Here is a 23934-nt window from a genome sequence, read left to right on the forward strand (position 1 = left end):
TCAAAAGCTTGCACCGAATCGATGATGCTATCTGCGGAGCAATCACTGCCTTGTTTGCATTTAATTAAAGTGCAGCGATTTCGCTTCAATGAAATTATTTTCATTTACACGAAACGGACAACGCGCTGGGTTGTCTTTATTTGCGTCTCTACCTTTCCGTATCGTGCCGATTGTTCCTGTGGCGAACGAAAGCTGCATAGAAATGCAACGCTTTCATGGCCAAGTGGAGTGCAGGGAACAAAAAGAAACCTGGAATCCCTTATGACGGCACAACAGGACCAAGCGGGACGGAGCAAAATAAAGAATCCACAACTGTGCGCGATTGCTTCTGTACCGCGATGGAAATAGCAAACGAAACGCTTCCTTTTAGCTGTTTTCTGCGACCACTCCCCGTCTGGTCCAGCCAGATTATTCGCATTACCGTGGGTGATCGCCAGGCTTTCCGTGGTGCCGGCAAGCTTTCATTAGAAGTAAACGAACCCTGAAAATGCTCGCTTCACTTTGCACCTGTTATTCCAGTGTCCCGTGCAGCCAGCACCGGCGTGGGAATGATTGCGGGAGCGAGTCATGCTATGGTCGCTGCTAAAACTCAACCATCCACTCGATTAGTCTAGCTTTATCTTCGAGCATGTTTAATGAAAACCAAAAAGTTTCACCCATGTGCCTTCCCGATGGGGTACAATCATTTGAATATTTGCCTTGCAACGAAATGCTCTAACTGCAATCGTCAAAAATGGTTGGCGAATGGAACAGGTTTGCGCTAAAATTGTTCCTTTATGATTATTTTATCTGCAGAACATGTGGGCTATATCATTGTGAATAATATTCCAGTTGATTTGGGTGGCCAATTTGAACAAAAACAAGGTGAAGCATTACCAGCATGGAAAAGACAAAAGGAACCAGTAAAGCTAGCGAGTATTTACGTGTTCCGATAGAGCATGTTGGAAGGGCAATTCGCAACAGGCTCTTCATCTCTCTACATCGCATGAACGCCAACATGCAACTACAGACAGACCCCCATCGATGTGCCTGTTTTGCTATCATTTTGGCTCACGTTGGATTACATCCCGAAGCGATTCGGGACAGGATTCGATTCGGATGCTATTCGTAAGGAAGGGAAATGATTCCCCTTCGAACCGACATCCAGCATCAACTGAGCATGTGCCAAGATGACTTTGTTTCCTTGCATTTGCAATTGCATTGCGTTCATTTCACTGATCGGTACAAATGAACTGTTCCTGGGTGGGAATGAGTTACTCCTGGCAGTGGATTCATCAGGATCGGCGGACTAGAAATATTGAATTTTGGAATTGAATTAACCAATGCTGCCGATGAGTGTGTAACAGAATAATCACAAATTACATCTCATGTGAATAAGCTTTATTCAACTTTAAGATCTCTTGATTTAGTTGTAGTGTATTTCATGATTGTAAGGATTAGTTAATAATTAACAAATGTACATTTCAGTTAATTTATAACACTATTCGGTAGAAAATTATCTTTAAAAAAATCTCACTGTTTTTCTGTACATAAAAGTAATGTAGGTTTGAAGTTGGAATAATTGGACAACAGGTTTTTGAAACTACGAGTTACAGATACATTAAAGTCATTACTTCATAGCTAGTTAACTATAATTATTACAATTAGCAATTTGTAAGCCAATTGTAGCCAGGTAGTTTGTGTTCGAAGTCATTTAAAGGGTGGTTATATGGTGATGCTTTCGTTATATGAAATGTTTAAGCATTTGAATGAGATACGAATAAACATAAAAAGAAACTAGGATATTCAAAAACGTGTTGTTCATATCGGTAGGGAATCCTGAGTTATACATTTGTTTACAAACAAGTAAAAAGTACTTTCTTTCCCAAACACTGCTCTCGAAACGGATCTATAATGTTGATTATTATCAGAAGGTTTTTATTGTGTGGATAGAAATTACAACTTGCCTTTCGAATATCCACCAAGCTTGCCACACGATAGTGTGATACAGCTTAACGGTAGCGACGCAGGTGCAGGCGGTTACGACGACGCCAGCAAGCGCGACGAGATCCACCAATGGTCTGGGAGTAGCGGTAACCCTTGCCCAAACCACGCGAACTCTTTCCAGCGGAAGTGAGACCACGAAGCTCACGATGCTTGTGCACGGCCTTGCAGATCCAGTTCACGTTGGGGTCACGACGGATGGCGTTGTGGGCCGGATCGACCATAATGACCTCAAAGTACTTGTGGGCAGCATCTTGGGATACCCAGTACGAGTTCAGTACTCGCAGACCTCCCAGACGGCGACCAACACGTTCCTATAGCGAGAGTGGCAACAAAAGTAGACAAATATTAATATCAGACAGGTGGATCAAAACATTGAAGCTGGCTCGAACATTTTGTGAGGTTATGTCGCACACGTTTCAGACATCCAAGGAAGTAATACGATTCATATGATTCAAAATCATCACGTGAAAAACGGAATTGCTATCATCATTTTAATGCATATAACATGTATCTGGGAACACAAATTGTCTTTCGATAGGATTCCCATACCCAGCACTTACCTCAGCGACGGACTGCAAGCAGCGGTACGGCTTGAGCTGGTTGACACCGTGGCTCTTGGGTTTACCGTACGTGCAACCCTTCGGGACCGGGCGTTTGCGACCACCACGGCGAACACGGATACGGAAGATGGAGAAGCCCTGCTTGGCCTTGTATCCAAGACGGCGGGCCTTGTCCGGGCGAGACGGACGAGGCGCACGGTGGAATCTGGTCATTTGGCGGTACTGCCAAACACGAATACGCAGCAGATAGCGCATCACATCGCTCTGCTTCTTGCGGTACAGCTCCTGGACGTATCTGTATGCCCCCATGTTTCAAAACGATCGAGGATAGACCCTAGCAACGAAATCAAACAAGTTTTGATCAGAAGTCACATCATCGGTCTATCCTACCGCGGCTCGCCGCGGGCGGCGGACGGTAGATTGGCATAGCCGGAAGTGGTGCGATGAATTTTCAGATACAAACCTAAAAGAAAGAAACGGAACAAAGAATTAACATTCGATTCTACCATTCGACTGTCATTTAACCAAACAAAACTAGCAAAACATGAACAAACAACGAGAAAATATCCAAATAATTCTTCCGATTGCACTCAATGCGACCTACCTCGTGGACAATGCGCTGAAAAAGAAATTGTGGATTGTGACAGCAACACGATGACAGGAAGCAGCGTGCCTTTCCAAAAAATGACATTACAACCGACGTTTATGGTTCATGGTTCGAGTGCGATAAGAAAGGCAGGAATTTGAGAAAATACAACGAGTTGATAAATTATTTTTTCTGGTTATCTTCTTTCGCGATTCAACTATCTTTATTTTTTGTGTTGTATTTTAATACACTCTAACACAAAATAAATGCAACACAACACAACAAAAGAAAAAAATCCCTCGATATTCACCTTGTCGATGACAGCGCCATCTGTTGGGAATATTTTGAAATTTAATACAAGGGACGGTTAATCATACCGATGTTGAACTAAGCCGTCATACTGGAAATTTAATAAATAAACATATAATTTGTCCATGTGTCCGTATTGCTTCAGTCAAAGGAAAATAAACTTTTTATAGACTTGGAATTATCTCTTCGTAAAAGAATGCAACAGAATGAACCGTTACTTTATCAGTATGCTTTGAAAAACGTTCTTAAAACGATTTGGAGAGCGTACACAATCTACATGGCTTTAAATTCATTCCGACAGTCGCATACCATTGCTCAAGCTACCAACATGTCGCAAATAAAGATAGTACTAGCATTGATTTCGATGTACAGCGTTTCACATGTGCAGTGTGAGTTAAATTCCTCAATGACAAGTGCTTCTTCAAGCGGTTTCGCTTTCGAAATGGTGATGGCTAAAATGCAACTGTTAGAGCAACGATTGGACCTATGTTGCAGTGCGTCGAACATGCCCTTGGTGAAGGAACAGCGTAGCAGCCAGTATACGTCTTGCAGTAAGATACCTTTTCCCGTTTCGGGAGTGTACACCATTCAGCCGGAAAAGCTCTTCAAGGAACCGATAACTGTGCTCTGCGATCAAGAGTACGAATCGGGCGGATGGACTGTGATACAACATCGGTTTGACGGATCGACGAACTTCTATCGCAGTTGGCAAGAGTACAAGAATGGGTTTGGAAATTTGGACGGTGAGTTCTGGCTGGGGCTAGATCGTATTTATCATCTGACAGTGTCGGGTGCGCATGAGCTGGTGATTCTGCTAGAAGATTTCGATGGCAATAAGACGTACGCCAAATACGATCAGTTCGAGATAGGCAACGAAAATCAGAAATATGCGATTACAAAACTAGGCGAATATTCAGGAACGGCTGGTGACTCCATGCACAATGCCAAAGGTATGAAGTTTTCTACGTTCGACAATGACAATGATATATCCATGGAAAATTGTGCCAATCTTTACACAGGAGCATGGTGCTATGATGGCATCAGTTACTTTACCAGGTAGGAACATAAATTGTTCAACGTCTTTACAGATAGACTCATGTTTTATTTTTTCATTTGTTTTGTAGCAACCTTAATGGAAAATATTTGCGCGGAAAAACTAAAGAATCTGCTTCAAGCATGGTATGGAACTCATTCACAGGATACCATTCGTTGAAAATGTCAAAAATGCTGATAAAACCGAAATCTCTGTAATAAACGTCATTATATTCTGATTGCCAAGTAATAACTTAAATACTTGGCAATAAAAATAAATAGGGACAAGTGATACGATCAACTTCAAATGAGAGTAAATTATAAATTTAAAAAATTATTGAAACATTAATGAAAAATGGATAATCAGCTGAATTTTTGTTCAGAGGAAGTCCTCAAGGAACAGTGCAGGAGAATCTATAAAGTCGTCGACGATGTCAGCAATATCTGGAGAAACTTATTACTATTCAATAACATTCAAGTGGACAACGTAGATTTCAATGCCTTAATGAATTTGTTTTGTAAATTATTACATCATCAATTACTTTTTCGAGTATCAATAAGTTGGAATTGCTAGGCTAAACGTGGTAGCTAACAGATGTAATCCGTTAGTTTGTGGATAGGTGACATTTGCTTTATCGTTGAGCCAGTGCTCGTAATCAAACATATCGGGCAACCTCGGGAAACCTTGCAGATACAGTAAGAAAAATACAAAACTTGTACCACGGCGTGTGTGGTTAAAGCAAATTAACATATTTGGTCAACACATACAATCTTTTCTTTGAGTAATGTAAACATAATAAGATAACAAGTGATGTATGGTTACATAACTCCGTAAAAAGATAAACCCGGCCCGGATGTTCGTCTCCTAATTCAAACAGACCATACAAAAGAAATAGCACTACAGTCCATCAAGTGCTGATAAGAACCAGTTTTGGCGAAAATACAAACAACCAGTGCCAACAGGCAACATTTTATTATGGTTGATAAAGAAAGGAAAAATAAAACTTCGAAAGCCAAGAACTTTCATCGAAGATAATGCTGAAGTATCTGAATGGGTTTGGAAATCTGGAACGTAAGTTCAGGCTGGGTCTAGTGCAGGGCATAGTCTCAAAAATATGCACTTATCACAATTGAACTGAGTTTGCTAAGCCTACATAATCAACATGCTTCCGAGGCCATTCCGACAGTCGCCTGCCATTGCTTGAGCTGCCATCATGCCCAGAGTGGCGGTTTTGTTAACGTTTACGCTGATCTTAAATGTTGTCTCACATGCACAGTGTGAGTTAAACACCTCAATCGTAAGTGCATCTTCAAGCGGTTTCGCCTATGAAATGGTGATGGCGAAATTGCAACTGCTGGAGAATCAGCTCATCGAAACCAATCTTGAAACGGAGGAAAAGATTATCATCGTAAGTTCCAAAATGGATAATCTTATAAAAACCGTTGAAAATCTGTCCTGGATTGTGCAACAAGCGGGAGAAACTGTGAACCAACTAGGATTAAGCGGGAAACACATTGGCCAAAACCTCACCGTGATACAGCGTGATCTTACAAACGTGCTCGCTGAGCAGAAGCTATTGGTGACCAACAATCAACTACGAGAGTATCTAACCCACCGATTTTGCAATGCATCGAACATGCCCTTGGTGAAGGAACAGCGTAGCAGCCGGTATAAGTCTTGCAGTAAGATACCTTTTCCCGTTTCGGGAGTGTACACCATTCAGCCGGAAAAGCTCTTCAAGGAACCGATAACTGTGCTCTGCGATCAAGAGTACGAATCGGGCGGATGGACTGTGATACAACATCGGTTTGACGGATCGACGAACTTTTATCGCAGTTGGCAAGAGTACAAGAATGGGTTTGGAAATTTGGACGGTGAGTTCTGGCTGGGCTTGGATCGTATTTATCATCTAACAGTGTCGGGTGCGCATGAGCTGGTGATTCTGCTAGAAGATTTCGATGGCAATAAGACGTACGCCAAATACGATCAGTTCGAGATAGGCAACGAAAATCAGAAATATGCGATTACAAAACTAGGCGAATATTCAGGAACGGCCGGTGACTCCATGCACAATGCCAAAGATATGAAGTTTTCTACATTCGATTCCGATAATGACGTGTGGAATGACAACTGTGCAGTAGCGTACTCCGGAGCATGGTGGTATGGAGCTTGTCACAAAAGGTAAGTCGTACTCTAGATCCTACGCAGATCGGTCCTTAGCCGGAGAATCGGTTAGTGTTGTGTGACTGTAACACGTGTTATTCATATTTGCAGCAATTTAAATGGCAAATACCTGCGGGGAGAAACAAAGCAAACTGCGATGGGTATGATGTGGCTCACATTTCGAGGGCATGATTATGCATTGAAAGCTTCAAAAATGATGATCAGATCTACAGTAAAGTGAAACATAAGTGTAACAGAACTAGCAATTCTTTGTTAAGTGTACAATTGATTTTGTTTTTCTTTATACTTCACTAAGAAAAAGTAGTAATAACATGAAAATTTAATTCAAAACTTAAGTACTTTTTGGCATGTAACCCCTGTATTATCAGCTTCTGAGTGTAATAAACGAAGTAGTGTAGGAATTCATGGTTAGAGATTAATCTTCGATCGTTGACGCAACCAATCATCAAGACATCAACAAAAGACATCCAACCTGTGCCTTCTGACATTCGGAATAGTCTAGTGTAGGCAACGATGTGCAAGACCTCTCGAAACGTAACTATTGATATACGCTACGACCGAAAGGTGATTGATAGTGGGTATTTGGTTTATTAATTTCCACGTAAGTATCGAAATGATTAAATAGAAACAAAACCGGATTCGGATACTTGACGCTAAAACGTTACCGTTTTGTTAAAACAACAAATGGCAACTACACTCCCTCCTTCAAAGATAGCAACTAATTGTGCTATAAATAATTCCTTTCCCTCGATTACGCGAACGTGACGCGAATATGCATAACAGCACCCGACCTTATCTTTCGAACGCACGTGAGAACTCTTCAGATGGGGATAATCGAAGTCACCAGCGCACAGGAAGTAGGTTTGCGAAATGCACCGGTGCGTCCGTCAATTATAGCAAAGTCAATTGCATTTTTTTTATTTCGTTGCGTTCTCTGACTTATTCGACGAATAGACCATGATTATAGCAGGTGAGATAAATACCCTGACAGCGAAAAATTGTCCTAATCAAAGGAAATAAGGAGCAACTGCTCTAAAAAGACGATCAAATTGGTTCCCGTGCGTAAAATGTTCTGGCGTGTAAACGTACGGGGACTTTTTACCAATAAAAATAAATAATAAAACCGACAATCGTACGCTCCGATAAGATTGTCTTATCAACGCGGTCTCTTCTTGAAATTCATTGAGAAACGAAACGTTGTGGTATGATCGCGTATATATAAGAAGGTAGAAATGTTACTGTCAGCGCAGTGTACTTACACGTATAAACCGTGACATCATGTTGAAAAAGTGTTTGTTGCTTGTTTTGTTGGTTTGCAGTCAGACAGCGTCTGCGCAAAATGTGGAAAATCCTTTAAATGGACGAGTAGATCAATGTGGATACGCGCTGGGTTTGGTACTGAACAAACTTAATACGATGGAATATCGCATCATGGAAAAGGAGCATCAAATCGAGCAAAAGCTAAACAATATAAGCTCAATGATTGAACGTTTCAAGCAACCTGAATGCAACACAACAACTCTACCGGTGTACAACCGTACAAAGGAGGAAGTGTACAGTTCGTGTAAAAAGGTGCCATTTTCTGGTGTGTATAAGATTCAACCGGAAAACCCATTCAAGGAACCGATAACTGTGCTCTGCGATCAAGAGTACGAATCGGGCGGATGGACTGTGATACAACATCGGTTTGACGGATCGACGAACTTTTATCGCAGTTGGCAAGAGTACAAGAATGGGTTTGGAAATTTGGACGGTGAGTTCTGGCTGGGGCTAGATCGTATTTATCAGCTGACCGTTTCACGACCACATGAGCTGGTGGTTCTGCTGGAAGATTTCGCTGGCAACAAAACGTTTGCATGGTACGACCATTTCGAAATTGGCGGCGAGAGCCAGAAGTACAACCTTACGAGAATAGACGGATTTTCTGGCCCGGCGGGTGATTGTTTGGGAAATGTGAAGGGAATGCAGTTTTCCACCTTCGATTCGGATAACGACACGTGGGAAGGTAACTGTGCAGTAACTTACACCGGTGCATGGTGGTACAGTGCTTGCCATACCAGGTATTTATTGCGTTACATGTTTAATGACTAAGAGAACTGATCAATTATCACCCGTTACTGGAATTCCTTTCTACGCCTTTGCAGCAATCTCAATGGGAAATATTTGCGCGGAGAAACGAAGGAATATGCAACCGGGATGGTTTGGCGAACCTTCCGTGAGTATTTCTATTCACTGAAAACGGCAAAAATGATGATAAGACCCAAACTTATTTGAGCTGGAACTGTGACCTAAGTTGTAATAAAATTGAATTCTTTGAATAAAAACAATGTAAAATAAAATGTGATTTTTGAAATTCGTAATGATATAATATGTGTGCCGAACACTTGATACTCAATAAAAAAAAACAAATGAAAACAGTGGATGCATTCATCAAACTTAATGAAAAACAAAACAACCAAACTTCCAAGTCAGCAAGCAAGAAGCATGATTGTGTGAATCCCCGGAGAACGAAGAACATTACAGTCTGTAGAGTGGCAACCTGATAAGAACCAGATTTGACGAATAAAACAATTAGCATGTGTGAAGGCATGCATACGAAACTGATTAAGTGTTTTACACATCTGTGGTGCAAAGATAGCTAAGGCAAGCACTCGAAACATATTTCAACAACATATAATGTGATATGTTTACATTTTTTTTATGCTTATAAAATTACATTTGTGTGGGTTTTATGGAGAATGTTCGTTTTTTCTGCCACGTGAAGCGTTTTATTTTTATAAAATTAGGAATAAAGTAATAAAGAAAACCAAAATTAAAAATTACCTTAGAATTAGACGTTGTGTACAATCATAAGAATTTTACAATCGCTGTTCGATTGATTACATGCCAGACAGGACGTAGATTTCCTTTTCCCCGACTTTGAGGACACTCCAACACATCTAAACACATCGCTTCTTCACAGCGGTTGGAGTAGGTTGACAGTCACACGACTACCCAATCGCGTGGGTCAGATATGGACGCAATAGTAGAGGATTCCACACACAATCCGGAGATCCCCCCCAGTAAAGAGAAACGAACAGTCAAGCTATTATCAACAGAGAAAATCCCAATTTCCACAACTAGAAAAGCATTGCGCAACGCATGTGGAATGTTATCAAATGCCGCTTTGATGTGTTTGCGCATAATAAACAGACCCCATGATTAGTATGGGGCTAAACAGCATAACAAGATGGTACGAAAAGCATAAAATCCCCCCCACCCCGAAACACTGCAAAAGAGTTCATGAACCACCAAATCATTGATTTGGCTCACTCTTTGCATGAATGCCGGATATAAAAGGGTTTACCATTTAACTGCCAGAGTCATTGCAATAGGTTTGTCAGTGTTGTCAACATGGTCAAGAACAAGCTTCTGTGTGCATTAACGCTGTGTTGCACCATTCTTGGTACGCAATGTGATCCATCTGCAAGTACATCGAGTGCTGCGCAAGGGGGGTTTGCTTTCGAAATGATCCTGACCAAATTGAAACTTCTGGAAGATCGTTTAGATGGAAACATGGTAGAAAGGTAAGTGGTTGGAGCTGAAGGATGAAAACGAAGCTGAACAATTCAAATAACGTGCGTGACACTAGATACAGATCGTGCAGTGAGGTTCCCTCTTCCGGCATATACACCGTTCAGCCGGAAAAGCCCTTCAAGGAACCAATTGACGTACTGTGCGATAAAGAATTCTTGTCGGGCGGTTGGACCGTAATACAGCATCGGTTCAATGGATCCACAAACTTCTATCGCAACTGGCAAGAGTACAAGAACGGGTTTGGCAATCTGGACGGTGAGTTCTGGCTGGGGCTAGATCGTATTTATCAGCTGACAGTGTCACGACCGTACGAGTTGGTGGTGGTGCTGGAAGATTTTGATGGCAATAAGACGTACGCCAAGTACGATCAGTTTGAAATTGGAGACGAGAGCCAAAAGTATGAAGTGACCAAGTTAGGTCAATATTCGGGAACGGCTGGTGATTCTTTCAGTGCCACCAAGGGCATGAAATTTTCGACATTCGATAAGGATCATGATACGTGGGAAACGCACTGCGCAGTTACATTAGCCGGCGCCTGGTGGTACAGCAATTGCAATTTAGGGTAAGCTTATATTCAACTATATGGAAATGTGATAATGGGTTTTTAAATTGTATGTAACTTTCAGCGAACTTGGAAGGGACGCTGCTATTTTCATTCGATGGAGTCCAATATCTTTGGACAAAACAAAGAACAAGAGCAATCTTAATGGAAAATATCTTCGAGGAAAAACGGAAGAGGTTGGTACTGGGTTGGGCTGGGACAGCTTTCGAGGGCAGCATTATGCATTGAAAGCATCAAAAATGATGATTAGACCAAAGAACGTTTAGTCTCTTTAATTTGTTGATACTCAACCAGCAGGATAGTTCTTTATTCTTATATTATAAAGATTTATACGACTTAGCAGTGAATCGGATAAGAATGAAGGGTTTTACAATAAATATCTAAACTGATTAATAATAACAAGTGTCTGATTGTACTACCAACTACTTCGCTTTATTGTTCGCTATGGGTAATAAATGCAATACACTGCGTAAAGTGGTTAAAAGACTTGTTAAAAGAATCGATAACAGACCTGCACAACGAGGTGAATTTTTTCCACCGGTTGAATGGACGATTTCGCACTCTATATTCTTCATTAAAATACAAAGTTGTGGATACTTTTTGCATGTTAGCTATACCACAAGCATTCGTTTCTCAAAAGAAACAAACCTCAACAAACATGTGTGTTGTGAATAACCAAAAAAGGCAGAACGACACAGTCTATTACGTGGGCAGCAGATAAGAACTAGATTTGGCGCAAAAAACAATTAGCCTTTGTAAAGTGGCAGTAGCGACACATTTTACACAACTCATGTGATAAGCTTTTTGTGTATTTGTGCAAATTTATGTACTTGTAGATGTGTAGTTCTAGGGAAGATCGTACTTTAACTGTACTGTGCCGAACGTTTATTTCTACAATCTGTTACGATACATCATAAGGAAATTTCATATTCCCGTAAACTACACAGTGGGCATAACGACTAGTCGTACGGTGCAGTAGTTTTGTACGATAGATATGGCTCACTCTCCCTCTCTTTGAATGAATGACGGATATAAAAAGATCAACATTGAGCTGCCATCGTCATTGCTATAGCTTTGAAAGTGTTATCAACATGGTCAAGAACAACCTTCTGTGTGCATTAGTCCTGTGCTGTACCATCGTTGGTACACACTGCACATTAATTGATATATCGAGTACTGCCCAAGGAGGTTTTGCGTTCGAAATGATCATGACCAAATTAAAGCTTCTAGAGGATCATTGCACTGAGAAGGAAGACCAAACGGTAAGAGAGTTGAGTGATTTGAACTGCAAAGTGGAAACGTTAATGCAACAGAAAAACAATTCACACGATGGCAATGTGTACAAATTTTGCGGTGAGGTTCCCTCCTCGGGCATATACACCATTCAACCGGAAAAGCCGTTCAAGGAACCGATGAGCGTATTCTGTGATCAGGAGTATGAATCGGGCGGATGGACTGTGATACAACAAAGGTTCAACGGATGGACGAACTTCTATCGCAACTGGCAAGAGTACAAGAATGGGTTTGGAAATTTGGACGGTGAGTTCTGGCTGGGCTTGGATCATATTTATCATCTGACAGTGTCGGGTGCGCATGAGTTGGTGGTGTTGCTGGAAGATTTCGAAGGCAATAAAACGTACGCCAAGTACGATCAGTTCGAGATTGGAGACGAGAGCCAAAAGTATGCAGTCACGAAAGCAAGCGGATATACGGGAACGGCGGGTGATTCTTTCAGTGGCACCAAGGGCATGAAATTTTCAACACTCGACGCGGATAATGATACATGGGAAAACCAATGTGCAGTCACATTTACCGGCGCCTGGTGGTACAGCAATTGCCATTCGAGGTATGTGTGTTACTGATGATGGGAAGGTAATGGCAATAGATTTACCATTTGCATTCATTTTACAGCAATCTCAATGGAAAATATCTTCGAGGGGAAACGAAAGAATATGCAACTGGCATGGTATGGACCACCTTTCGGGGGCATCATTACGCACTTAAAACATCAAAAATGATGATAAGACCAAAGAAGGTTTAATTCAATAGATTTTTTTTAATAAATCAGCATTATGAAACTTTGTACTCTTATTTTGCGCAATACATCTCTTAAGCTATCACCAACAGCAAGTTTACATATGTCTATATGTTGTTCGTTAAAAAATGTGGAGTGAGGATCTCTGGATAGGCGATAATTTATGAAAGGAGGCCTCTTAGTCATCATTGATGCTAATAAACATTAGTAAAATTGTTGCTGTGTAATGTTTTAGCAGTTCGGCGTGAAATAAGGATTTATGAGATTAGCTATGCATTTTTGTTTCCACAAATACTTTTGAACGCTGACGCAACGTTTTGACACTGTCGTTGTGGTAATCATAAATTTTTAATATTGTACATTAAACAGTAAATCTTATGGCCCTCTCGAAGACTGACTGACTGGCCTTGAGAGTGCTTATGGAAAGGAATAGGAAAAGGAAAAGGAGAAGAAAAGAAATAATCTGGGATTGGGAAAGAGGGTGTGCGAACAAAAACAACGCCTGTGGCATGTAGTAACACAGAAAACAACACTGCTTAATAAACATTTTACCCTTTCGTGGCACTCTGGACGACGATCCTTACGACGATGTAGCCGCTCACTCTGCCTAGTTAATACAGCAGCTGCTTAGTGCTTATAATAAACAATAATTTCCGTAAAGTTTAAAGAAAAGAAACAATAACACGCAATCCATGTTACAACGTATTTGAAATGTTCAAGCTGTCTACAAGCAATGCGAATCGAATCAAGTTGCACGTGGATCGAATGTAGCTAGAAACATTCCCTTTGGAGCAATAACGAATATAAAAAGGTCAACCGGTAGCTGCTAGCGCCATTGCTATAGTTTTTGCAGTCAACGATCAACGATCAACATGTGTAAGATCAACCTTCTGTGCGCATTAACCGTGTGGTGTACCATCGTTGGTACTTCAAGCATGATTCAAGACATTCCGCAGCAACAGCAACAACAAACCGAAAACCAGTTATGTGATCAGAGCTGTCAGATAGTCACACCGCAACAGAACATCACGCAGAATCCGCATGATAAAGTGTACAGAACCTGTGGAGAGGTTCCCTCTTCGGGCGTATACACCATACAACCGGAAAAACCCTTCAAGCAACCGATGAGCGTGTTGTGTGATCAAAAGTACGATTCTGGCAGATGGACCGTGATTCAGCATCGGTTCAATGGATCCACAAACTTCTATCGCAATTGGAAAGAGTACAAGAACGGGTTTGGAAATCTGGACGGTGAGTTCTGGCTGGGCTTGGATCGTATTTATCAGCTGACAGTATCGAGTCGACATGAGTTGGTGGTGGTGCTGGAAGATTTCGATAAAAAGAAAGTGTTCGCCAAGTACGATAAATTCGAGATTGGAGACGAGAACGAAAAATATGCACTCAAAAATCTGGGACGATATTCGGGAACGGCTGGCGATTCATTACTTTACAGCAAAAGAATGAAATTTTCAACATTCGATGCGGATAATGACGGCTCGCCGGTAAAGGACAGACACTGTGCAGTCGAATTTGCTGGAGCCTGGTGGTATTATAATTGTCATATGTGGTACGTTACAAAATGAATCCATGCAACTTTTTCGGCAAATTAAAAAAAAATTAATCCATTTCACAGCAATCTCAATGGAAAATATCTTCGAGGAAACACAACCGAATATGCTACTGGGATGGTATGGACCACCTTTCGACAATATTATTACTCACTTAAATCTTCAAAAATGATGATAAGACCAAAGCTTTAATTCATTATTTTTATATCGTCGTAAATAAAAATAATGTTTGTTTAATTATAAATTTGTTTAAATATCTGACTTTTTTATGCAAATTAGCCCGATCACAGGGAAACATAATGAGCTCAAAAGCTCAATAAGTCCCGTAAAATGAATAATAATAATGGATAATGAATGAAAACGAAATTAGGTAACAATTTGCTAGGCTAAATAATGTGTTGAATCCAACATGCAAAATCCTTTACCATCTCAGGAAGTCTTTTGCTTCTGCAGTAGACGTAAGTGAGTCTTACATTAAATCATTCCCTAATTAAAAAATATCTTTTTCTATCGGCAAACTTTTTTTATCCGCGGAATCCATGTTATCATAGACAACTTTACGCACCTCGTACACATCATCGAGAAAATGTTAGTTCCTAGATTCGCTTGTATGCGATATGGACAGTGATGTTGTGTATCCGTAACGCTTGATTGACTACGTCCACTGTTGACAAGTTTCGGCCCTATAGTTCATGAGATGCATTGCCCCAAAGGCTGCATCTTTGTTGAATTGCACTCTATTGAACAACTCCATAAAAACTGACCTGAACAATCGCTTTCCTGATAGCGCCCACAGTGCGTTCCTTGGATGATCAACATGATCCTTAGCAAAAAATTTCCCAATTTGTCAATGAGGAGTAAGTTAGCCCTCCTAAGATGACTTGTTGTCATCATTGGTGAAATATTTTCTGGGTGACGTTCTGCTAAACTGGGGCAATCTCTAGAACGCAGCAACTAGAGCAACAGGCTTCTAGTATGCATCAATTTCCGTGAAGTTTAACGACGAGAAATAATTACAACGTGTTTGAAATGTTCAAGCTATCTACAAGCAATGTGAATCGAATCAAGTTGCACGTGGATCGAACGTAGCTAAAAACATTCCCTTTGAAACAATAACGAATACGAACGAATACGAACGAATACGAAACAATAACAATAACGAAACAGTTTTTTGTAGTTTGATTTGATTTTGATTTGAGTGGTTAGGTCGCATAGCGTGGGGCGGACCGGTGGCATGAGCGGACCGGTGGCGCCGGCCTTCACACGAACGGACTGGATCAAAAACCCATCCGGACCAATCCCCCCTACGCAGGACCGACTATCCAGCTACGGGTAAATAAAGTCACAGAAAGCCAGAAATGGCAGGCCAAGACCTCTTGAGCGTGGTGCGTGGATACAAAAAAAGTCGCATAGAGTGCGTTGCAAAAATGGCTATTCGAAACGTAAGCAGCCAAAACATTTATTATTATTACAGGTTTATTGTGTTGTGTACGATCACATTGATGTAATAACAGCTGTGTGGAATTTGAAGAAATTATTCTTTGTGTGATACATGTTTTATTTTTTCGACAGTCTGTAACGATGTGGCGTAAGCAAATTGTAAATTCCACAGAACGGCAGTCTTCCCTGTTTGTATTCTAGATAAACATCGCACAGGCTAGATTTCTCACAGTGTTCAAGGTCTGCCAAATAATACAGCTGTTTCTAGCAACGATCAAAACATGTGCCACTTGCTTCGAATCGCAATACGATTATGCAATACGTGTCGAATGTATGCCATTACGTTCGAATGCAATGTCAGTTCGTATGTTTAAGTTGAAGCTAGCGTTGTACAAAAACTGTCAAACGAGGCTTTCACGTTGCGAATCGTTATGCGTTCGTGTGCTGCACATCAAAGTGAAAAAAAAAATCAGTACGTTTTACTACGGAAAATATTCTACAGTTTATTGATTGACTGTTCTTGCTATTTTATAAAAATTGCACCTGACTCAAATGATATTTAAAAATTTATTCCCTTAAGTGTGTATTGTCAAAGCAGCCCGAACTAGCCGTATAACGACACAGAGGCCTTCGACGGGACGAGTTCCGTAAACCGAACACTAGGTAGCGTATGAAGCGCCAAATCATTAGTAGCGATCTTAGACTATGAGTATAAAAAGGATTTTTTTTCAATGTGATCGAGTTATTACAAAAAAAAAAAACCTCTGACCAAAATGCCAGACTATTCACAGCGGATATGACCCGGTGCAGTTTATTTCAACTTTAGTCTTAACAGCGCTTATCACATAATTAAGTATGTTTTCTATTGCACAACAATACAAAACAGTATCATACTATTGCTATCTATTGCGCACTTTAAGTAAAAGTGTATTTAACAATTTCCAGCGGTAGTGGTAACGGCTTCAATTTGAACGCAACGCAGACGTCTCGCGATTCGAAACAAGTGGTACGCGGCTCAAACGTAGCAGAATACAGGTGCGAAACAGCTGAGCGAGGTTTCCTTGGACGCTTTATGGTATAAAAATGAACGTACATTTAGCTGCCAGTGTCATTGATATAGCGTTGCCATTTATAGCGTGTTGTCATCATGCTGAATATCAACCTTTTGTTTGCATTAATACTGTGTTGTACCGTCGTTGGTATACGATGTGAACCACAAGAAGGTAAATTTTGTTGTTGTTCAGGGAGGTTGTTTTCGAAAACATAATGATCAAATTGCAATTTCTAGATAAGCGTTGCATCCCGGGGGAATCAAAACCTACAAAAAGGTAAGTAAATTGAGCTAAAGGGTGGAAACCAGCATGAAAAGAACAACTTAATTGACGTGCATGATAATGGGTACAGATCCTGCACAGAGGTTCCCTCTTCCGGCATATACACCATTCAACCGGAAAAGCCCTTCAAGGAATCGATGACCGTGCTGTGTGATAAAAATTATGACTCGGGCGGTTGGACTGTGATACAGTATCGCTTTGACGGATCGACAAACTTCTATCGCAACTGGAAGGAGTACAAGAATGGGTTTGGAAATCTGAACGGAGAGTTCTGGTTGGGCTTGGATCGTATTTATCAGCTGACAGTTTCACGACCACATGAGCTGGTGATTCTGCTGGAAGATTTTGATGGCAATAAGACGTACGCCAAGTACGATCAGTTTGAGATTGGAGACGAGAGCCAAAAGTATGAAGTGACAAAGGTTGGTGGATATACGGGAACGGCTGGTGATTCTTTCAGTGGCACCAGGGGTGTGAAATTTTCGACATTCGACGTGGATAATGATACATGGGAAAACCAATGTGCAGTCACATTTACCGGCGCCTGGTGGTACAGCAATTGCCATTCGAGGTATGTGTGTTACTGATGATGGGAAGGTAATGGCAATAGATTTACCATTTGCATTCATTTTACAGCAATCTCAATGGAAAATATCTTCGAGGAATAACGAAAGAATATGCAACTGGCATGGTATGGTTCACTTTTCGGGGGCATTACTATTCACTTAAAACTTCAAGAATGATGATAAGACCAAAGAAGGTTTAGTTCATCGGTACTGCTATATGTTTTTAAGCATTGGAAACCCTGTTAAAGCGAACGTTGAGATGTAGTTCAAATAATGCAATAAAAAGACGATATCCGTCAAAATTCCTTTTTACTTTTTAAAATACCTTTTAAATCGATTGTATCGGAAAATATTTTAGTAAAAAGTGTTCTGTTTTTTAGTTCAGCATCGTCGGGTTGTGAATAGGAAAAGCCCTGTGTTGAAGAATTTTAGTTTCTTGATACCCTTATGAACAAAACCTGTGAAAGTAAACCGTAGTGAACTGATTTCGATACCCAGCACCCAGCCCAGTGTGATGAGAGGGTGGAGAGGAAATAAAGGAAATCAGTGTGGGAAGGAGAAAACCTTCGTAGGAGTTTCCGCTCCGGTACAATGGGTGATAGGTGCGTCATACAACCGGTACACTGGTACAAGTGTGTCTCGCTTTCGCAAATGCGTGCGTAAACGTATACGCACATGTGTGTGTGTGTATTAAGGTGTGCTTTAAGGGGTGATTTGGGAACAAAATAAACATCCCTTTTTAAAGCTTTTCACTTCCGGCCCACCGGCATCCGTTAGTACTTATGTGGTGTTGGATCTCCTTCGGCGATGCCGGCATGAGATTGTCTCGTCAATATGTGCAGAAGGTGATTCAAAAACACCTTCCGGTCTATTGAAATTGCTGTTTGTCGGCAGACGGTGGAAAGGGAACGAATATCATCAAACCGCACACACACACACATGCAAGTGCTCTCGATTTTCCTCCTGTTTGTTATTTGCTTCCTCTAAGTGCTGCAGAGCGGTAAAGGTAAACAAGTAATATTCATCACACGTTGATTTCGGTGTGATTGAATCATTGATTACGTTTGGTGATAAGGTCGGTAATGCGTTAATTTGTGGATGATGTTTGATCTACAAAGCGCAAAGTAGTGTAAATGATGAAATTAAACTAAATAAAACGTAACAAACTGACGAGTTTGATGCAGTGCACTAACTGCTGGAAAGAATGCGTCCATGCTTTAAAGACAATAGCTCCATGCAGCATCACACCGATTCCCATTCTCGTGTACGTTCCCTGTAAAATATGGGTCAAGCGAAGGAAAGACTGGTACCGTATCGTTCGAAGAAGAAAAAATTCAATTTCTTGTGTCAATATATTCGATGAAACGCTTCTGTTTGAATGTCGAAGCCAATGGAAAACGGGTGACGATCGTGACCGGGCACCCTCGAACCAGCAACGTGAATAAGCAAACAGATGATTCCCGAGAGACTGATCGAATCGAAAGCTTTGCCCGGCAAAAAATCCCCCAACCGCTTGATACACTCACCGACTCGCTAAAACGGACACATACGAGCATGGTTTGCGAGCCAAATGCAAACCAATGCAAACAAGAAAATTGAATCAGGAAGTCCAGTCCTAACACCATACCAGCCGTACGGGAATGCCATTTGCCAAAGGGTCGGCTCCATTGTACAGGCGTTTATTTAACCTCTAAGCTCGAAGTCGTTAGTTTGGTAAGGTTGATTGTGTCAAAAATTGCCGTAGGTTAGTAGAGTTACTGCATGAACGAATGTTCCAATTCTGTACGTTAAGCCGTGGCATTGTTCACATATAAGATAACAGAAATCATGTCTGTATGATGTAGACACACAATGTTCAGGCGCTGATGCTTATGAATTATGGCGGAACTCTGTCATGTTTTAATGTGAGCTTTTGTTGCTCTACAAAAAAAGTTTTTTCTATAATTTTTAAAACTATTTTAATCAAACCTCTATTATGTTTACACATACTATTGGCTAACCTGTAATACAATAATTCAGTGTTTACACTAATTATCCACTTATTGATGTTGAGTTTCCTAGCGTAAAGTACATTCGTACCCGGGAGACCACCTACGTAATCCAGTTGTAAATGTGCTTTTTGCATCAACTAGTTCTCGGCCACCCGCATGCACAACCAAACTGGTACCAAGGGCATAAGGTGGTGTAAAACACAACCGCGCCGTGCTGGTGTCTGGTCTGGTCGGAATGTGTAATCGGTACGGTGCTACCTTGTCGAATGCCAGACCCATCATTGACGAGAATTATCACTTCCGGGTAGATTTGTTCCGTGCACTGCTTGATTCGATTACGGTTCCATCGCACAGATTTTCGGCACACCAGCAGGTTCGCCCAGCAGTTCACGAAGAAAGGCCAGCCCAGACAACCAGACCACGTCCACCGATGTCTTATCCATCACTCCCCATACATGACAGCTTTTGAATGATAACAGAAGCAACAGCTGCTACCAATCAGACACTCGTCAGACTCACTGACATCTGTCCCGGGGAAGCTGGCAAGCGAACGGTAAGCGCAAGGCGATGGGCACCATGATTGCGAGCACCGAAAAGAACCGGGCATCCGAAAAACCTCTTCTTCGCCGAGAGGAGCTTTACGGTTCAACCGCCGCCAGATGGGCAGAACGTGGTGCGTGGCGTCGGTGATGGTTCCGGAGCGGCAACTTCAAACGTATCTCAAAATTAGATTTTGATTAGGTTAGGCAGTTGAAATACGGAGTCCGCCCCAAATAGGGACCGGGACCCGGGGATTGAATTTGGTTTTGATGGACTGTTGATGGGCGATTAATTTGCGTTAATATTACATTTCCCACATAAAAAAAGCACTGCAAAACGTTGTTTGGGTTAAGTTTTATTACTCATTGTGGTGATTGACATTGACACGCGGGTTTATTTGATTTCGGGTAAATTTTTTTATGCAATCCAGTCTTTTATTGATTAACTTAGAACTGGCGCATTGGAAGCGTTCCTCAATAAAGGTATCTTTCAATGTCAATTCAGTGTAATGATTTGATTATTCCAAATTAATTCATTAACAATTTGCAGTAAATTATCTCACCGGCAGTGGTTATTTCGTGTAAAAGTTTAGCATAAAATGGCGATCTTGGCCACTCATAAGGTAGTGTGCATACGTGTGTCTATCGGTATGTGTATGATCGGCCGCTGCCTGTCGTACGGAATATTATATCAATTTTACATCCTCAGTAAAACCTTCTGCCCATTTCTCATTTTCTTATCACAATGCAGACAGTTGCAAACAATTCCTGTCAGTGGCATAAGCATCACCGGAGAGTGACAGCATACTGCAGCATGCGGACTGCTTGCATGCTCCAAAACGCAGCAGGGACACCGTATGGATGTGGAACGCTTCGTATGCATAATGCATGCAGCTCACTATTCCGGCCCCGTTCCCTTTAATATTTCCCTCCCCACTCCCCCAAGGGTTGCATGCGGTAAGAAAACAATTTCCCATCTTGAATGATTTCTGTTACGACCGAAGGGCTGATGGAGGGTTTGGAGCGAGTTACCGGAAGAGAAGGATGAGTAGATAGTTTACATACTTTGGCCTGAGTAGTACATCAGTGGGTAGGTATTTGTGCATGGAAATACACTTTGAAATGGATTTCTGTACGGGTCAACTATTATTGGTACGAACGTAAGAAACTATTCATTATCAGTCACGGGATAAATGTGCCCTGCGCTATTATTCCCCTAACTGTCACATACAGATCATGGTTAAGGCAGCTCTGCAGTCTTTCGCAAGAAGACGTCTTTTTCGTTGTTAATTTAATACAACATGCAAAAAGGGGCAAGAAAACCTTTTTAGCGATGGCTTGTTGTGCAATGTTCCATCAAACGTGTAGATTTTTCTTGTCATATTGAGCTTTTAAATGCTGCAACTCATTCTAATCGCTCAGCAACAGTAAAGTGACTCGCATTCTTCCTAATCTTTATGTAACCATCAGCGAGCACCACCATTTAGCATATCCTTTTGATTTTCCCCCATCGAGTACAAAGCATTACCCTGGACGTTTTCTGTTACATTTCCCCCCCCGGGAGGCGACTGACATGGCGCAAACGGCATCGTTACACACAAGAAAACATGCTTAATTGATTGCCCGCCGGGATTTATTGTGCCACCGGCGGTACTCGCCGACCTGCGTCAACTGGATGTGACAGTTGAGCTTTTTCATTCAGTTAAATTAATTTCGCTTAATTTTCTTACCCCAACAAGGTGTTTGACACTTCGGTAACTGGGGCGCACCGGAGCACCACTTGGTGCCGTTACTTTTATTTTCCAAGCACAATTTGTTGCTTGTCACTTCTGCTGTACACCGAGCAAGGGCGTGCAGTTTTTTTCCCCCCCGTTTTTCTACGCTGTAATCATTGTGCGTCTAATGTCTGGAGGTAATTTTGGAGCGTGAACAATGTCAGGCAACATTCTGCACTCAGTTCTGCACTTGTTTTGCTGATGTTTTAATAGACTGCGGAAATGTCCATTGTGTTTGTTTGCATCTTCTTTCCTTTATTATTATTTTTGTTAGGAACTTTGCGATATACTTATTGTTTAAAAGTAGTTATCAAAATCGATACAGAAACCGGCACGTTAAGTGTCACGACATATTTGACTATTGTATTGTAGCGAAAGCTTCAACGACCTCGAATCAGTTCACAAGTCAACTCGAATGTTGAACATAAGTTTTGTTTTTTCCCGCTCCATGTTACGCTTACGGTAAAAAAAGTTTATTCCCGGTACTGTATTCTACTGGCACGCGACGCTTCACGTTTCACTGGTCACGACTAGCTGTCAGCCGTAGCTGAACATCGCTTTAGAACGAAAGCGAACGCCAACAAGCGATAAAGAATGTGCCGGAGACGGTACGAAATTCCTTGCGACCTCTACTGTTGCTGCTGCTGCAAACACGAAGCTACGGTATTAGGGTCCAGGTCGGCCCCCTGGTTCTGACCATGAAACATGCGAACGAAATTCTTGGACTTTGGCCAACAGCAACCTGCACCCGTCGATGTCCGGGGTACGGTGTACATTTTTGTGGTACTTATCGACTTGTTGCTGTTGCCGGGAAATGCACTGGAAGCCGAGCCAATTATGAAGATTCGAGTGATGATTGCGTTTTGCGTGGTCTACGCTGTGTTAGTCGGTTAGTTCGGCATGGTTCGGAGAGCCGGGCGGAGTTTTGGCCGATGATAGTTTGGTGCAATCAAACGCTACTCCATAAATAATTCAATTAAACAGTGTTGTTTGCACATTTTAAATCGGATCAATTAGCAGCGGCGTGGTAAAATGTTTTTTTTTGTTTGATTAAGAGTGCATTGTTCGGCGTTTGTTTTGCATGTGAGCGCTGCTTGACTTTAAGCATAAAAATGACACAGACATCTTGTCAAATCTAGACTCCTTGGTTTTTGTTTGCTCCTGTAATCTAATGTTTATTTCCTTCCCAATATAACGTTGACAAATAACCTAATAAGTTAGGTCTGTGAAATAAATAATACGAATATTTTCCAATTAATTATTGTAACTATTTGTAACTAAATTATCTCCAATATTTTTGTAAAACAAACACTCATATAAATTCTACACACCCAAGCTCGAATAAGCATTGTACGAAACATACAAACAGTATGTGAACAGCAAACTAAACCCATAAAGTGATGACACGAAACCGCAAGAATATTATTATAAATTGCTTTCAAAATGAATTTCTTCTGCATAGGAATCGGTATCAACGGTTGTGAGGCACCCTACGCTGTCGGCTGTATGCAAGAAATATCTGCAAAAGACCCCATTATTCATACTCACAAAACTTTTCTAAGAATATTATCTTCCCTTCGCCAACGGTTAGTTTTGGGGCGTCGATTCGTGCGAATCTGGGCGAAGGGCTTACTGTCGACTTATGCAAAGTAAGACGAAACTTTAAGCCCATCGTTAAGAAACTAGCGACTCACCTCCGGGTCACCTCCATCTGTCACCGGGGCGATACACAGCAAACACGGCAGCGTAACGCAGTACATTCCGTACGTCCCGAAAGCCGAAAAAGGTAAATCTGTTGCCAGAAAGCGACGACTTTTGCTGAAGCGAGCGATCTCGCACAGGCCGTAGTGCCTTCGCGGAAAGGTGTACCAAATGGTGTTAACGGTAACA

At 41.4% G+C, this 23934-nt stretch overlaps 7 protein-coding genes and 1 pseudogene across 7 annotated transcripts; 7 read left to right on the top strand and 1 right to left on the bottom strand.

The window, feature by feature from the left end:
* Positions 1 to 1987: 1987 nt before the first annotated feature.
* LOC128715320 (60S ribosomal protein L15) lies at positions 1988 to 3196 on the bottom strand. The gene is made up of 3 exons (XM_053810203.1): positions 3151 to 3196; positions 2547 to 2880; positions 1988 to 2297 (listed from the first exon to the last, which is right to left on the bottom strand). The coding sequence occupies exons 2-3, from the start codon at positions 2853 to 2855 to the stop codon at positions 1992 to 1994; spliced, it is 615 nt and encodes a 204-aa protein (XP_053666178.1). The 5' UTR covers positions 2856 to 2880; positions 3151 to 3196; the 3' UTR covers positions 1988 to 1991.
* Positions 3197 to 3769: 573 nt separating this feature from the next.
* On the top strand, positions 3770 to 4692 carry LOC128713138 (ficolin-2-like). Its single transcript, XM_053808000.1, has 2 exons — positions 3770 to 4497; positions 4566 to 4692. Exons 1-2 carry the CDS (start codon positions 3770 to 3772, stop codon positions 4690 to 4692), a joined length of 855 nt encoding a protein of 284 aa, XP_053663975.1.
* A 995-nt stretch (positions 4693 to 5687) lies between these two features.
* On the top strand, positions 5688 to 6878 carry LOC128713141 (techylectin-5B-like). The gene is made up of 2 exons (XM_053808001.1): positions 5688 to 6655; positions 6749 to 6878. Exons 1-2 carry the CDS (start codon positions 5688 to 5690, stop codon positions 6876 to 6878), a joined length of 1098 nt encoding a protein of 365 aa, XP_053663976.1.
* Positions 6879 to 7936: 1058 nt separating this feature from the next.
* Positions 7937 to 8932, top strand: LOC128716130 (ficolin-2-like). Its single transcript, XM_053811050.1, has 2 exons — positions 7937 to 8718; positions 8803 to 8932. Exons 1-2 carry the CDS (start codon positions 7937 to 7939, stop codon positions 8930 to 8932), a joined length of 912 nt encoding a protein of 303 aa, XP_053667025.1.
* A 1119-nt stretch (positions 8933 to 10051) lies between these two features.
* On the top strand, positions 10052 to 11062 carry LOC128715340 (microfibril-associated glycoprotein 4-like). Its single transcript, XM_053810223.1, has 3 exons — positions 10052 to 10224; positions 10296 to 10796; positions 10933 to 11062. The coding sequence occupies exons 1-3, from the start codon at positions 10052 to 10054 to the stop codon at positions 11060 to 11062; spliced, it is 804 nt and encodes a 267-aa protein (XP_053666198.1).
* An 825-nt stretch (positions 11063 to 11887) lies between these two features.
* LOC128715806 (ficolin-1-like) lies at positions 11888 to 12837 on the top strand. Its single transcript, XM_053810722.1, has 3 exons — positions 11888 to 12029; positions 12108 to 12642; positions 12708 to 12837. The coding sequence occupies exons 1-3, from the start codon at positions 11888 to 11890 to the stop codon at positions 12835 to 12837; spliced, it is 807 nt and encodes a 268-aa protein (XP_053666697.1).
* Positions 12838 to 13670: 833 nt separating this feature from the next.
* LOC128715646 (microfibril-associated glycoprotein 4-like) lies at positions 13671 to 14591 on the top strand. The gene is made up of 2 exons (XM_053810557.1): positions 13671 to 14398; positions 14465 to 14591. The coding sequence occupies exons 1-2, from the start codon at positions 13704 to 13706 to the stop codon at positions 14589 to 14591; spliced, it is 822 nt and encodes a 273-aa protein (XP_053666532.1). The 5' UTR covers positions 13671 to 13703.
* Positions 14592 to 16986: 2395 nt separating this feature from the next.
* LOC128715575 (ficolin-1-like) lies at positions 16987 to 17939 on the top strand (annotated as a pseudogene).
* The last annotated feature ends 5995 nt before the right edge of the window (positions 17940 to 23934 follow it).

This window comes from Anopheles marshallii, chromosome 3, assembly GCF_943734725.1.
Source record: "Anopheles marshallii chromosome 3, idAnoMarsDA_429_01, whole genome shotgun sequence".
NCBI classification, from domain to species: Eukaryota; Metazoa; Arthropoda; class Insecta; order Diptera; family Culicidae; genus Anopheles; species Anopheles marshallii.